Below are 17,141 nucleotides of genomic sequence, written 5' to 3' on the forward strand. Positions count from 1 at the left end.
TGAAAAAAAAAAATTGAATTTACGTTGCGAATATCTCCGAAACGGTGGGGTTTATCGAAAAGTTCCATAAGATATTTTTTGTCGGAAATTTAATTATTTACAAAAAAGGTCTTGACACATTTTTCGATAAATCCAATGGTTCTCGAGATAATCGCAAAATAGTAAAGAATCTTATTGAAATGAAAATCTGGGCTCCAAGAGCTCATTTGTACGATCAAACTTATCAAATTAATCAATTAAGAAAATTAAAAAACGGTAGAAAATTAATTACTAGTCTATAAAAGTAGGTTCCAATGAGATCGTAATACTAGGCTGACTCTGCCACTCCTATCCCCTGATTAATTATAATTAAATCATTAGTAAAATGTGAAATTCCATCACTTACTGAAGAAATATGAACAATAGACAGTAAAAAATCGTCTATCGAACTTTAGTTATCAAATTCGGAATATAAAACTCTCCTAGAGACCCTCCAGAACTGTGTCTCAGGTTAAAAATTGGTCTCAACCCCAATTTTAATTGTTAAAATCGAAAATCAATCGTTTCAAAATCCTCACGATTTTTAGAAGGAAAATTCTACAATTTTTCCTCTGTTGTCTTTAACTATGGCAGTTTGTAGCTGTTGACAGAATGATCTGATCATGTGTAAAAAAATTAAACAAAAGAAAAGATGATGGCACTTCAGGAAATTGAAGAATCAAGGCAATGAGACTTTTCTTGATTCAATTCATTCAGTAATAAATCGAGAATATCTCGGTAAACGAATGGATTCAGAGGAATACGTCAAAACACATCATTCAAATTGGGGAATTTAATTCCCCACAGGAAATGCCTTCCAACATTCTCCCCTCAATTATCAGAGATCGACAGGAAAATAATTTCCATTATTAATATTTCATTACAATATCAATGGTTAATGAAAAAAAAATTGAATTGCAATTTCGAAAATCATAATGAATAATAATACCAAATGTATTTTTCATTGCGATACTAATGAGAAATGAAAATGAAAAATAAAGTAAATAATTTTTCAATCAATAATGGTACACAATTAATCTTCATTATTATATCAATGGAAAATGTAAAACAGAAAATACCAATTTCGTTCGTCACAAATAGTGGAAATATTTCAATTTTCGTTATTGATTGAATGATTACTCTAAAATATTCTAATTTCTGATCAGATAAATAATAATTTTTTATTTTTAACTATTACTCATTGATACGGTATTTAAAAAAAATGTGAACATCTCAATATTCATCCACAATATAATGAAAAATATTTACAAGTTAATAGTGATAAAGCGAAAAATATGTATCTGCGGTGCAAATATTGTTGAAAATAATATTTGTGCCGATCTCTGTCAATTATGATCATCAGTCTCACGAATTCCCTCAAAAACCTCTCAACATTCAAACTCCGAGGCCGTGATGGCATTCAAGTCCTTCATGAGGCCCTCCAGGTTGGCCATCTCCTGGTTAAGCTCCTCGGTGCTGTACGAGGGCTTCAGTCTCTCGATCTCCTCAGGGGTGTGAGACGCGGAAGAGACTGAGGCCAGTCGATTCTTCGTCAACTGACTGGTGGAGCCCAGCTGCTTCTTGTAGGGACTCCCCGAGACACTTGGTCTCACCGTTACCTGAGACATTCCATGCTTCTGCTGGGGCGTCGATGGCGCTGACTGTGGAGGGGGCGCTGGGACACTGAAGCTCTTCAGGGGATGCCCCTGAAGACGCTTGACACTCCCAGTATCCGTACCCGTAGAGGAAGTCCCGCCGGTACCACCAGAAGTGCCTGTTCCTTAGAGAGAAAAACAACTGTGAGACGTTTTTATTTTTAATTTATACAATTCAGGGAATTTTCAATTTTTTTTTCATTCGGTTGAAAAATACCGGAAGAAATGAATAATAATGGTTTGAAGAATTAAAGTTGGGGGGACGGTGGCGCGACAACCGATAAAAAGGGAAATCAAAATGGACGGAAAGTGAAGGGATTGTCAGTAGCGCAGGTGGAAGAGCAGCCGACTGGCAATCTGGAGGTCGTGAGTTCAAACCCCGCCCTTGTCAATTTTTTCCGAAATTGATTGATCAAGATTGAGGGTCTTGAGGGTCAGCGACCCTTGTAGGGACGTTTGTAGCTGAGGGGTAAATTGTCTGAAGGGTCAAATGACCCTTGAAGGGTCAAAGTGATACTTGAAGGGATAAACAGCTCTTGAAAATGTCAAAATGAATCTTGAAGGGTCAAATGACCCTTGGATTGCCAGAAGATCCCAGAAGGGACAAATAGCCCTTGAATGTATCAAACTGAACCTGGAAGGGTCGAATGGCTCTTGGTGGTCATAAGGGTCAAACAATCCTCAATGACATTTAGAGTTAAGTCTTAAAATTGGTAAAGGGTTAAACGACCCTTGAAAACGTCAAATGACCCTTGAAGGGATAAACGATTCTTGAAAATGTCAAGATGAAACTTGAAGTGTCAAATGACCCTTGAATATGTCAATATAAACCTGAAAGGGTCGAATGACTCGGTGGTCATAAGCTTCACACAACCCCATTGATATCTAGAGTTGAGTCTTAAAATTGCGTAATGGTTCAAACGACCCTGCAAAACGTCAAAGGACCCTTGAAGAGATAAACGACTCTTTAAAATGTTAAAATAAAACTTGAAGTGTCAAATGGCCCTGGAATATGTCAAAATGAACTTGGAAGGGTCGAATGACCCGCGGTGGTCATACGGGTCAAACAATCCTCAATGACGGCTAGAGTTAAGTCTTAAAATTGTGTAAAAGGTCAAACGACCCTTGAAAACGTTAAATGACCCTTGAGGGGATAAACGACTCTTGAAAATGTCAAGATGAAACTTGAAGTGTCAAATGACCCTTAATGTTTATAACGGTCACATCCCTCAATGACGTTCAGCCAAGTATTAAATTTTCTAAAGAGCCAAGAGACCCTTCAGCATGTCGTTACCTGCATTCCCAGGTCCATTGGAAGACTGTTCCCTCCCACCGTAATGGCCCGCAGCATAATTACTATTGGCAGTGTACGTCGGACCCGTCGACCCATAGGTCAACGAGTTCAGTTGATCGTAGGTGCTGGGCATCGAGCAAGAGTCAGGCGAAGATTCCGGCGTGGGTTCCAGAGTTATATGCGCTCGACTCAGGCTATACTGGGCCACAGTTCTGGGATAAGACGGTCTTGAGCCTGAACCGTCTGTGCAGGAATTGTGAATCGTCGGCTGAGACATGCTGCCATTGACCAATGGCGTTGCTGTTGCTACCGCTAGAGTGATAAATCCCAAAAAAATTAAGAGAACGGGCTTTCTCGAGGTGAAGTTGTCTCGATCAATTCAGTGAGGATCATGAAATATTTTCATTTTCGAAGGATTATAAGAACGCAAATTGTGATGTTTTCTGATTGTGAAACAAAGAAAAAAATTATGATGCACTTACGATGTGTCAATGGTCCACCATCAACAGGTAATGTAATGAGTTTTGGTTTACCACGACTATGTTGTCTGCTCAGGGTCGAACACTTTTCATCCATGCTCCCTAATTTAATGTGTAAAAATGCAAAATAAATCAACAAAAATCATAAAACAATCCTCAAAACATGACTAAATAGAATCTAAAGACAGAGGGAATGTGTCATGTGCTAAGAGAGATATATTTTTTTAAAATAATCCTTCAAAATCTCACCCATGTAGCTGGGAACGTATGTTCGTTTGTCCAGAGAACTAGAGTTAACAGTAACATTTTCCTGACTGTAATCAGAAGTTCCAGATCTGGGTAGAGTGTTGCTGACAACTCCACTGGTGGATGCCTCTCCGTTCATGGATGATTTCTCCAAGGCTTTCAGCTCCATCTGATCGTGGTGGATCCACAGGTCCGGGGGTTTGATGTTTGTCTTCTGAGCTGGATCCTTCATGTAGCTTTTTTTACGATCCGGAGAGTCTGGATTGCGTTTGCAGCAGACAAAGACGACGACGATGGCTATTCCTGTCAGGAGGACGATGGAGCAACCCACGATGACGTAGATGAATACTCCGGACAGGCCCTTGCCGTCTGAAAGGGTTCGTCATTCGTGACCACCAGGTCACAAAGATTTTGAGAAAATCATTTAATAAAAAATAAAGTCAAATAAAGTCAGGCATTGAAGGTCAAATGACACTTAATAAGGTATGGGCTTGAAGGGTCAAATGGTCCTTGAAGAGTCAAATGGCTCTTCAAGGGTCAAATAAATTTGAGTAACGTAAGGGTTTAAGGGTCTAATTCTACTTCACCCTCCACTAAAAACAGAAAAATGTTCAATAAAAAACAAAAAAATACAAAATTACCTCGGTCATGCAAATCGTCATAGTAATCCATTCCATTGCCTACACAACGACAAAAAAAAATATACATAAATGAAAAAACAGCACCTTTAAAAAAACAGAAAGAAACATTAACATCGAAAATAGTTTTGAACTCACTGGGAAGTGTCTTGAACATCACCGTCGAAGAGAACGGTCCATACCCCTTGAGATTTCTCGCCTGCATCTTAAAGTAGTAAGTGGTGCCAGGCCTGAGGCCCTTGACGACATACTCCGTCCTATTCCCGACGATGCCCTCCACCAGCCAATCCCTGTCGCGCTTCGTGTTGTCCGTGGAGTAGGACAGAATGTACCCGATGATCTGGCCATTGGGTTGTTTAGGCGGCTGCCACTTGAGGAGAACCGAGCTAGGCCTGTCCTCACTTCCCTGAACGACGAGATCCCTCGGGGAAGTGGTGGGTGCAGCCTCCTGGGTCGTGTTCAGGACAATCATACTCCAGGGTGACTCTCTCTTACCTTTAACCGTTTTCACCGTGAATTCATACTGCGTGTTGGGCTTGAGGTCATCTATCATGCAGTTGAGATCACTCGCGTTGAAGTATTTGTACTTCGGGTTGAAGGAACTGGGGTGGTAGGAGATGTATCTCACCACGTAGTGCCTGTTCCGGAATCATTTTTTTAGATATTTCCCATTAATTAATCCCCCCTCCCACAGGGAAAAATATTACCTGTTATCAGTCACATACTGGCTCTTCGACAAAGAACTGTCAGTCCAGTACAACACGACAGTGTTGGCAGAGAGAACAATGGCCTTGAGCCCGACTGGAGGTATGAGAGGGGCCAGTGACTCCGGTACAGACTTCTCAGTTGTCCTGACATTGTCGTATATGGGTGGACCGTCCCCAGCTTCGTTGGTCGCCCTCAGAGTGATGACATACTCTGACAGGGGCTCGAGATTCTCCAGCGAGAAGAACCGTTGCTTACCGTCGAGGCGTTGAGTGTAAACATCGGGATAGCCCTTGCCCCAACCCACAATATACCCGCGAACCTTGATACCGTCGTCCTTGGGAGGACTCCACCGGATCGATATAGAATCGGCCATCGCCTTCCAGTCTAGTGCACTTGGGGCCGAGGGCACCGTCGACTCGTCGAGATCATTCTCGTAAGTCTCTATTGGCATCCACTCAGTCCAGGGACCTATGCCCTTGGCGTTTAGAGCGGCGATGCGGATGTGGTAGACCACGTGACGCTCGAGGCCGGTCAGGGAGTAGAGGCGTTGGTTGCCTGGAGGGGAAATTAGTTTTCTTTCGTGAGTGATCGAGTGGGCGGGGCTTGTGGTCCTCTCTTCCCACGCGCTGCGCGCGCAGCTGTAGGGCGGGGGGAACTTGCGCGTGGTGGGGACTGGCATATATAACGCACGGCTCGAAGCATTCGCGTCGGTCTTTCACAGACTGACCAACTATTGACACGTTGACTCGAATTGTGTTTCATCGAGTCGTCGCGTCACCGGAAGGTTTCAAATTTGCGGCAGAAAATTTTTTAAAGTCTCTTTTCGAAATTCGTTTCGTTACTTAAAAAAAAAATCAGTGTTCTGTACCTGTACGGGAAGCTCGTTGCCCTCCCGCGGGCAGAAAGTGCGGACTTTCCTCTCAGAAAAGTATTTACTTTCCGTTAAAAATCGTGTTGCTACAGAAAAAGAATTCCACCTCTTCTTTTGATTTGAAACTGCGACGAATTATCGCGATTACTCCTCTTTTCTTAAAATGCCTTTTCTATAATCGTTTCGTTACTTAAAAACAATGGGCTTTGCATTCTGAACCTGTACGGAAAGCAAGGAATTCTCACTATGTCATAAATCTGAAAAATCACTCACCTTCAGTAGTGATCGTATCAGAAGGATATCGCCTGTCCTGTCTCCTGTACCGAATTTTATACCCCGTGATGATGCCATTCCGTCCCTCCAGGGGAGCTTCCCACCTGACGATGATGCTCGTCGAACTAGCCGCCTCAAGCGTGACATTGTGAGGTGGCTCAGATGGCGGAGCGCTGAAAGTCTTGATCGAGATTTCCCCCGTGGAGGCCCCAGGTCCGTTCTCATTAACGGCATGCACCCAGATACTGTACTCTGTATACGGTATCAAGTCTATCAACTCGTGGGTGGTGCTCGTCGTCTCCCGTATTTTTTCGCCTTCCCCCTCGCCCTCCATGTAGGTGATGACGTATTTGGAGATGCGACCATTGAGGACCTTGGGCTCCTGCCATGAAAGTTTGATGCTGGTGGCGCTGGTCGCCATACCCTCGAGGTTAAGTGGAGGGCCTGGGACGTCCGCCTCGGAGTGGGTGGTCACCCTGAGGGTCTCTGAGGAGGCACCTGCCCCTCGGAGGTTGTGGGCGACCACTCGAAACTCGTAGGTGACACCAGGCTGAAGACTTCTGACCACTGCATCAAGCTGTTTGTGGGCTGTGCTCAGCACTCGTTCCCTAAAGGATTAAGATTGATGGTCATGACACATCAAGAGATGTCTTCGAAGGGATTGCATGTCTTCAATCATCACCTTTGTGAACCCTCCTGCTTGTAATAGAGATTATACGTCAGAGCATCGCCATTCGTGTTCTCCGGCTCTTCCCACCTAAGCGTCACAAACCTCGTCTTGACGATGGCGACACTAAGATTACGGGGGGCTGACGGCACACTTCCCTCAGCTATATCAGGACCATCTGTGTCATCTAGAAAATGGGAGGCAGGGTCGTACAGGGGAATGGGATCGTCAATTTCACGCTGCAAATCCGAGGGGTCGTCCATGGACGGTGGATTTGGGGTGAATGCTGATAATGTATGACCAAGAAGGGTACTAGGATGCTGCCAAGTGTTATTGTACAATCTTTGATGAGATAATTTCTTTTTCTTCATCGATGATTTTGGCGTTGTCGTCTTTGAGGGATTTTTCTCTATGTTAGCATGCGGTACAGTTAGTTGGGGGAGAACATAGGAACGAAAGAAAAAATCACAAATTAACAAAATTAAAAACATTAACTGGATGAAGAGATAGAACTTGTCGTTTTATCACTTCAGGCGAAGGTTTCAAATCATAAAAACTTGATCGATTGACACATCAAGACATTCATCAGCAGTACTCACTCGGCATGTTGATGGTTAGCCTAGCAGCAGCCTGAACACTGCCAGCAGGATTGACCCCGATGCACTGAAAGATCCCGGCATCAATAGCAAGGAGTCCATTGATCCTCAAATTATTGCTGTTGACTAGCTGCCAGTATTCGCTGAGAGTGATCCTCTCTCCGTTCTTCAGCCAAGTTACCCTGGGCTCTGGCTTCCCATAAATCTCGCACTCAAACTCCAAGTCTTGATTCTTGTTCGCCACCTTGTCTTCCGGTCGCTTGACGAATCTGGGAGGTACCTGGACTATGACCTCGGCAACAGCATCAAGTGTCTCCACTCGGTTTTCAGCCCTGCATTGATAGGAACCGTTGTCCTCCTCCATCACGTCAGTGATCATGAGACTGGAGGCTGCCACCTCGCGGTAGCGAGAGTCCAGAGCTGCTAGGTCAACGGTTACGCCGTCCTTCAGCCAGAGGATCGTGGGCTTCGGGTAACCGTTTGCCGCGCACTCCAGGGTGATTGTGGAACCTTCGATCGCGACTTGTTGGTGGGGTTTCGCGACGAATATTGGGGCCGTTGGGGCTTGGTCAAGGTCACTGGTAAGGAGGGAGAGTTGGGCCTTGCCGCTAAGACGGGATTGACCGTAGCCGCTCACGTTGCACCTAAAAATGTATGTGGAAAATGTCCAAAAAACGTCAAAAGTGACGAAAACCCAAGCATTTCATGGATTTCAATCGATTTTAACAATCGTCTCTATATTATATATATCTGAACCGACTTCTGGTCATGAAAATTTGGTACTCGAAATTAAGAGTTAGAAATGAAGGGTCTAAAACCAAGGATCAGAAACTAAGGGCCACAAGCGTCGTAATGAGGATCACAATAAGGGTTTAGCGATAGTCGGAATAAGAATCATAAGGGTCAGATTAACTCTCCATCACTCGCTCTGTGAGCGGGGCGCCGTCAGTTTTCTTTTTTTCAATATTTTAGCGTGTTTATCGATGTTTCAAAATTCTGAATAAATTAGAGTTCCTCGTTCAATTCTTTTATTAAGCGTTGGCATTATCCGTATTTTTCTCGGGAAATTTGTTTACCTAAAAATAGAAAAGAAATGTCGAACGGACAGAAAAATGACGCCGCGACGCCCGGTGCGAGTGAGTCCCTGTTGACCCCTTGAGCGACAGTGTTGCTACATTTACTACCACATTTGGAATGTGCGTAGAGCGGTAAGCGCCAAGGTAGCAACAGCGCGCTCGATTTAAACCAACGGCGCTGCGCTAACCGTGCGACGGATGAAGGCTGGCAGCCGAGCGCTAGTGATCGAGGGTTAAGGGTTGCAAGCGTCGAATTAAAGGTCATATGGGGGTTAGCGAACAGGAGGCCTAGCCCCCTAGTTATTAATAACAATCAATCAAAATCCATGATTTCATCCCTTACCTGTACGCCCCCACATCGTGCGTCCTCACATCATCGATCTCCAGTGCCCCAGATGGCATGAGACTCATCCTGCTGTCATCAATCACCAGAGGATGTTCGTCTTTCAGCCATTGAACCCTAACTCTACCCCTCTCAATCACCGGCAATGAGCAAACGAGATAAGCTATCTGCCCCAGATACACCATTGTCTCCCGCGGCTCCTCCTGGAATTCCGGAAGCGTCGCGACCTTGATTTCTGCAGCCCTTGACACAATTGCCCCGACATTATCGACAGATGCTAAACACTGATACTTTCCCGTCGTCTCGGCATTGTCCGAGGTTACACTCGTTACGTAGAGTGATCCATTGGCCAATTGTGAGCGATAACCATCGCCTATGAAATTTATGGACTGACCATCCTCACTCCTCCATTGAATGGTCACTGGACCAAAGGCACTTGAAGCGGTACAGTCTAAACGCGCTGGGCCACCCTCCTCCACTGTTGTGTCTTCGGGCTCCACTTTGAAGTGGAGGGCAGATGTTACCGACACTGAAAGCCATATGTAAATATTTTTCCAGGTTCTTTAGGGGAACCAAAATATCATGGTATATGGAAAATCTGGGAATTGTTCTTTTTTCGGATTTCATGTTTTTTTTGTTGGGTGATGTGAGACAGGGAAAATGACCTTTTGAGGCTTTTGGCGTTCTTAATAAACATTCGCAGACTGCGCATGCGCAATCTGTGCAGACAGCTGCGCAGTAGTGTCACGAGTAAATCCACGCAATTTTATTTTTCTCTTTCAAATTTTCGCAAAAAATTTGCAAAAAAGATAGGTCTGTTCAGAAAATGGAGGGAAATGATTAGTTTATTGGTGTCCCCTTGGACAGAAACGCTTTTGCGAATAAATATCCTTTCGGTGTTTGAGTTTCTCCGAGATAATTAAATAAATGTGACATGAAAATAATTTTGAAATTTTCCATAATGAAATTGCCGCGTGTAAATATTCTTTCTGGTTCTCTAGCGGAACTCAACTATCACTATAGGGGAAAATGTTCGGGTAAAGATGGCCCTTGCGAAACGTTCGGTAACCTAAACAAACTGCGCAAACTGCGCATGTGCAATCTGCGCAGAAAGTTGTGCAGTAGTGCCGCAAGTGAATCCGCGCAATTTTCGTTATCTCTTCGGATTTTCAGAAAGATTTGGAAAAAGAAAAAGTTAAATCTGACAATGCAGGGAAATGATCAATTCATCAGTGTTTCCTTTGACAGAAACGTGTTTGCGAACAAATATCCCTTTCGATGTTTGAGTAGTCTCCGGGCTAACAAAATGAAACGGAGATAATTTTGAAAGTTTCCACAGTGGAAATCGTGCCTTCGAATCAAGTGATACATATTCCTCTGTGGACATTTCGAGGGAGTTGAGAGGGTGTGGGCAAACAAAAGGAATACCTCAGACTCGAAATATACAGCTGGCACGCGTGCTTTTGTTACGCTCATTGTGCCCGATCAAAAGAGAACTGTCTGCCGCAAACAAAATAGGAAAGAAAAATCTGATGGAGTGGAATGAAATCTGTTCAACTCAGGCGGAATTCAAAATCCGAGGAACGTGGGTCGTGGGGGGGGTGGGCGCTCCATATTTCCTATGAATTTTCTCAACGAAAAAATTCCGGAAAAATTGTTCTCATCGTGAAAATCATTCATGCCACGAAGAAAAATTTAAGAAAAAAAATTTAAGAAACACTTGAGACTATTTTACCGGTGTGGATGATTCAATGAAGCAATAAATAAATTCAAATCGTATTCTAGAATCGCTTATCCAGCCCCTCTACAGCCATTTGCCGGTGGTTGTACGGAAGGAAACAAACTCAAACCCCCTATCCAGTGGAAATTTATATCCCTCGTTCTCGTTTCTCAACTTTCTTTGCTCCTTGGTATCGCAGCCAACTGTGCATACACGGTCTCCTCACGGTATATCCGGGGAATAATTTCTAATGTCCCTTGGGGAATCAATTCAGGGGACATCAGATGTGGTTGAAAAGTTGAAGATGACAACATTAAAAAAAATTTACTTTCGTGTAAAAAAAATAGTGAAGAGATTTCTTGTGGAAAAATTATTTTGCTTACTATTTAAATGAAAAATTGAACGATAATTAATTATGAATAAATGAATAATAATGACAGTAATAAGTGGAACAGATTTTATCTAAAAAAATCGTGGACAAGAAATTTTTGTAGAAGATTGAATTTTCTTCTCAAAATGATTAATTAGATTAATTAGATAAATAATTAGATAACGAACCTATGTCCTAGTGTTGAGAAAATCCAGAGAAAATTTTCTTTTTCATGGAGAAATGCAGAAAAAATCCCGTTCTATAAAAAATATTAGTGAATGTTCGTCAGTTTAAAAGGGAAAATTCCACTAATTCATCAAGCGCCAGTTCATTCACTCGAAAAAAATCGAGTAACAAATGACTCTTTCGAGGAATTCGAGCCGATTCGCTAACTCAATTAATCACCCTTACATCCGTTCGTCCACCCCACAAAAACCATTTTTACGCCTGTCTTTCCCTGTAATTTGTAAGCGTTACCACAAAAAAACAACTCCACTTTTATTATTTTCTGAGAACCTGTATCAATATCATCATCGCGGCTGTCTATAGGTATTGGTAACACAAGGGAGGAAGTTATACCGATAATTAACGAGTGTCAGTCGAGTCGTTTGTGGCGTTTGGTCGTCCATGAGCCGCTGAACACACGCTATCTGCATGAAATTGTGGATAAAATCAACTTTCAAACCCCAAAAACCAGAAATTTTCCTTGAAAAAAATCCTCTTCATATTAATTTCTAGTCTCTTAAGGATATCCAAGTACTGTGGCTATTTTTCCTTCAGTGAAATGCTCTTCTGCCTTTGTAGTTGAACATCAGAGTTTTCATTTTACAATGATTTTATTATTTAAACTTTGCAGGTTTGAATGTGAATCTCGATATTGAACCGTTAGAAAACATTTTAAAAATCTGAAAAAAGTTAGAAAGTTTACTTTTGGAGGAAAATTGATTGAATAATATTCAAATTGCAATTTTGGAAGATTACGAGCATTTTCTATTAATAATTTATAAAAAATCAATTTTTCACCATGAAAATCATTTGTTCGGAATCGTAACAAATTCATTCATATTCAGAATTTTACCAAAAATCGTTTTCATGGCTAAATAAATGAGGTTTCCAAAAGTTTAAACAATTACAGTTATTTATTTATTGACGAAGAAAGTTCAAAACAAATAGGAAATTGTTTTGTGCTAATGAATTAGCAATATGCTTCCGGATAGGGATTTTGCACGTCATTTCCTTTTGTCATGTATAATTCAGTAGCGAAGTGGTAAAAGGAGATGAGTCAATTTTGACCATTGACCATTTTTCAATCAACATCTCGGAATCTAATTTAGATAGCGGAATTTTCGTAATTATATTTGTTGCAGCACTCAATCGGCTCCATAAAAAAGGTTGTAAAAAAAATTTGGCTATCTCCCTTAATTTCCGAGATATTGATTGAAAACTGATCAATAGTCAAAATTGACTTGTCTCCTTTTACCACTTCGCTACTGAATTCATTGTTTATTTCATTTTATTGAATTGAATACGATTTATTTTTAACCAATTTTGTCAGATTATCAACTTTGTTGATTGTTATCATGATTATGATTCTTATTATCCCTTTCTTCTATACAACTGTTTTTTTATAGTTCTATCTCTCCGCTCAGCCCTTCAATAGAATGTTAATAGAAAAATTTTATTTACACATACTTGAATGAATTTGAAACATCACATCTGAAGAAACCATCAGGAAGCTCACTTTCAGGAAAATTCATGAAAAATTCGAAATTTTCAACAATCATGATAAAAATCAAATCAACCAATATAGCTATCGTAATCATCTTTCAACTTCGACTAATGGCATTGAAACAAACATTTTAAACTATGATTGAATTCATTTGAAGCATGATATTCAGAGATATCCCCGGAATACTGATTTTCAAAAAATACAAAATTTTTGCAAATTTTCCAATAAATCAAAATAACGATTATTGCTATCGCCTTCATCTTCAAACTCGGTCAAAAGGAAATCCAAACAAATTTTTTGAGTCATCACTCAATCAATTCGGAAGAGCTTTTTTCAGTTATCGTGGAACAACTGATTTTCGAAAAAATTCGAAAATTGAAAAAACTAATCGATGAATTGAAATTTAATTAATGGCGATTAATAGGACTCAACAATACCTACATTTGAAAAAAAAAAGATTCAATTCCATCAAGTTATTAGCGAACAATTAGAAAGCTTCCGTTCGGAAGTAAAAAATAATAATAATTCTGTGCAAAATGTAAATTCATTGCTGAATGTTTAAGCTTTTTTTCATTCTAATTTTTCTCACGAAAGTTAATTGACAAATTTGATGACTGAGAATGGCTGAATCTATAGTGTGGTCTGTACCAAACTGTAAAAGATACTTGGATATCCTTAATGAATGAAATGTTCACTTCGTTTGAATGGAGAAAATTTTTTTCGGGGAGAAAAAAAATACAAAAATAGGCTCTGTTGAAATGTGAATTCTGATTGAAGGATCCACACGAGTGTCAGTAAAAATAATGGATCTATGTTTACATTGGCTGAGACACTGAAAACGACTTTATTTCCCCTTCGTCACTTCAGACATTTAACATGGTAAAGAAAAAGAGATGGAAATGGTCTTGTTTAGGTTCTATTTCCGTATGGCGCGTGGGACTGCGGTAGGTAAGCAAGTGAGCCCTTCATGTTTTTATTTATTTACCCTTTTTTCAGTGTCAGATAAATCAAACCGTGAGGGAGGATTTGTTTGCCTCATAAATTTTACCCCAAACCTTAACAACGAATTCTCAAAAAAGGGGAATTTTTTTTTCATGATTTCTCTGAGGACATCCACACTCCAATGACAATTCATAATTTTTCATTATTTATTTTCGTATTCGATTAATCAATAAACCTGAAGATGAAGCGAATAATGGATTTAGTGAATTGAATTCACCGTCTCAAGTCACCTTATTTCTTAATACAATTGAGAAATAACTGAGCGAAATATCTTTGTCATTGCGAACCTCAATTATTATGGGAATATAGCCGAGGGGTGGCGCCTATCAATTTAAAAAATCGCCATGTCGTGAATGATTGGTGGATGTTTAAATGTCTCGACGTTGCTAGTGCATACATATCTAGTTAACCGGGTTTTTTGTTTTTCATTTTTATTCAAACACTGAACAAATTCATGAGCAAGTGTTTTATTCAGTCAATGTCTCTCGCTGAGTATTAACGCTCAACAATACCTCTATATTCAATAATTAATCATTCATCATTGAGTGGAATTTTTCAGAAATAATGCAATCCTTAGTTAACAACACAATCCAACAATTCAATTGATTAATTATTCTCCATCCTCTTAATCCCAAATGATCATCTTCCAATATAAAAAATGTCAACACCTCAATGATGAAATTTTATCATAATTTCTCTGGAGTCATTCAATCCCCAATGACAATTCAAAATTTTTCATTATTCATTTTCATATTCGATTAATCAATAAACCTGAAGATGAAACCAATCATGGATTTACTGAATTGAATTCACCGTCTCAAGTCACCTTATTTCTTAATACAATTGAGAAATAACTGAGCGAAATATCTTTGTCATTGCGAACCTCAATTATTATGGGAATATAGCCGAGGGGTGGCGCCTATCAATTTAAAAAATCGCCATGTCGTGAATGATTGGTGGATGTTTAAATGTCTCGACGTTGCTAGTGCATACATATCTAGTTAACCGGGTTTTTTGTTTTTCATTTTTATTCAAACACTGAACAAATTCATGAGCAAGTGTTTTATTCAGTCAATGTCTCTCGCTGAGTATTAACGCTCAACAATACCTCTATATCCAATAATTAATCATTCATCATTGAGTGGAATTTTTCAAAAATAATGCAATCATTAGTTAACAACACAACCCAACAATTCAATTGATTAATTATTCTCCATCCTCTTAATCCCAAATGATCATCTTCCAATATAAAAAATGTCAACACCTCAATGATGAAATTTTATCATAATTTCTCTGGAGTCATCCAATCCCCAATGACAATTCAAAATTTTTCATTATTCATTTTCATATTCGATTAATCAATAAACCTGAAGATGAAACCAATCATGGATTTACTGAATTGAATTCACCGTCTCAAGTCACCTTATTTCTTAATACAATTGAGAAATAACTGAGCGAAATATCTTTGTCATTGCGAACCTCAATTATTATGGGAATATAGCCGAGGGGTGGCGCCTATCAATTTAAAAAATCGCCATGTCGTGAATGATTGGTGGATGTTTAAATGTCTCCACGTTGCTAGTGCATACATATCTAGTTAACCGGGTTTTTTGTTTTTCATTTTTATTCAAACACTGAACAAATTCATTAGCAAGTGTTTTATTCAGTCAATGTCTCTCGCTGAGTATTAACGCTCAACAATACCTCTATATCCAATAATTAATCATTCATCATTGAGTGGAATTTTTCAGAAATAATGCAATCATTAGTTAACAACACAATCCAACAATTCAATTGATTAATTATTCTCCATCCTCTTAATTCCAAATCATCATCTCCCAATATAAAAAATGTCAACATCTCAATGATGAAATTTTATCATAATTTCTCTGGAGTTATCCAATCCCCAATGACAATTCAAAATTTTTCATTATTCATTTTCATATTCGATTAATCAATAAATCTGGATGAGACCAATAATAGATTTAATGAATTGAATTCACCTTATTTCTTAATACAATTGAGAAATAATTGAGTGATTTCGGACGGTAAAATGGGTTCGTTTGGACGGACCCGGAAAAATTACTGTGCCAGCACCGAAAAATTTTCTGTGAAACAAGAATTTTTCGCGGTAAACCCGAGAAAAATTCCTGTAGCGCACGGCAGAAATTCCGGTGCTGGCACGGGAATTTTTCCGGATCCGTCCAAATGAACTCATTTTACCGTGCTACCACAGTCATTTTTCTGGAATTTTTTTTTCTCCGTGTATAGAATTTCTATACGCAATCCGTATAGAAAATTTCTATACGATTTTTTCATACGTGCATCTCGAAACAAAAAAAGATATTTGCATTAAAAACAGTGCAGTTTCTTGCCACGAAATCGATCACCCAATAATTTCGAATCCCTCCTTGACCATAAACAATAAAACAAATAATTTTCCACCGAATAATCACCCCTACCCTCGAAACAATAATCCTCAGAAATGAAAAACTCCAACAAAAACTAAGAAACAAAAGGCTGCTATTGGCGCAGACGGCGAGAGACTCGAAAAGTACTAGCGAGTGAGTCCGTAGAAAACAAAAACGAAAAAAAAACACGACATGAAAAGAGGAAGACGGCGGCTCGACAGAACAGAATGTTTGAGAATAAAAAGACCAGGAATAAAGGAGTAAAGAAAAATACGTGGTAAAAGTACTCGACACGTGACGAACAGACCGTGAAGACAAGGTACGAGGGGGTACGAATATCTACGGGGTGTCCCATAAATTTTAATAGACAGCCTATCCTCGCCCCCTTCCCTCCCCTTGCTCCGCCAATTCACTCTATTTTTCCTGTAATTTCTCACCAGTGAGCGATCAATTAATTCCCTCGACACGCAATCGACCTTTTTTTCCATCACTCTCTTTCTCCTCTTTTGTGCGAAATGGGAGGTTAATTAAATCGACGAGAGGATCACCATCGGACTCACTAATTTAATTATTATCGGTTTATTTTATTTTTACTGGAAATGGAGATTTTAATTGGCTGTTGATTGAATTAAAATGAAGGGGAGGGGGGAGATTCAACGAAAACTCTCCAACTGAGGTTTTTAATTTCGAAATTATCTCGATGGAGAGTGGGTTTAGGAGAAAATGTCACAAGACATTTTTTGTAGGAAACTGAATTCTCTGCATGAAATGTCTTGTGACATTTTCTCGTAAGAACACTCATGTCTGAGATATCGACGAATTAGGAAAATGATTTTAAAGTCAATTTTCATTTTTTGTAGTTTGTGAGAGAGAAATGAGAGTGAATGGGCTTCACAGTCGGAATTTAATGTCGGGTAGAGCGTGGGCGATGACCGGTAAGGTGTTCTTACGACATTATTTCAGATGCACGAGACTGTAGATAACTGGAGCAATTTAAGATCACTTGAACTTCGGTTTTTGTTACTTTGAGGGGGGGGGGGATGCC

At 39.9% G+C, this 17,141-nt stretch overlaps 1 protein-coding gene across 2 annotated transcripts in view; it reads right to left on the bottom strand.

The window, feature by feature from the left end:
• Positions 1-1,027: 1,027 nt before the first annotated feature.
• Positions 1,028-17,141, bottom strand: part of LOC107040367 (neogenin) — a 20,564-nt gene continuing 4,450 nt past the window's right edge. The window contains exons 2-12 of one of the 2 annotated variants that reach the window (XM_015260432.2): positions 8,865-9,393; positions 7,449-8,089; positions 6,865-7,258; positions 6,183-6,790; positions 5,038-5,593; positions 4,469-4,968; positions 4,334-4,372; positions 3,696-4,061; positions 3,450-3,548; positions 2,968-3,279; positions 1,028-1,798 (exon numbers count right to left, since the gene is read on the bottom strand). In XM_015260432.2, coding sequence (XP_015115918.1) covers positions 1,407-1,798; positions 2,968-3,279; positions 3,450-3,548; positions 3,696-4,061; positions 4,334-4,372; positions 4,469-4,968; positions 5,038-5,593; positions 6,183-6,790; positions 6,865-7,258; positions 7,449-8,089; positions 8,865-9,393 — 4,436 coding nt within the window. In that variant the 3' untranslated portion in view covers positions 1,028-1,406. Of the gene's footprint in view, positions 1,799-2,967; positions 3,280-3,449; positions 3,549-3,695; positions 4,062-4,333; positions 4,373-4,468; positions 4,969-5,037; positions 5,594-6,182; positions 6,791-6,864; positions 7,259-7,448; positions 8,090-8,864; positions 9,394-17,141 lie in introns of those variants that run through there. The other variant, XM_015260434.2, reaches the window with a different exon arrangement.

The sequence above is a fragment of the Diachasma alloeum genome, unplaced genomic scaffold, assembly GCF_001412515.2.
Source record: "Diachasma alloeum isolate Michigan unplaced genomic scaffold, Dall2.0 Dall_scaffold_00327, whole genome shotgun sequence".
NCBI classification, from domain to species: domain Eukaryota; kingdom Metazoa; phylum Arthropoda; class Insecta; order Hymenoptera; family Braconidae; genus Diachasma; species Diachasma alloeum.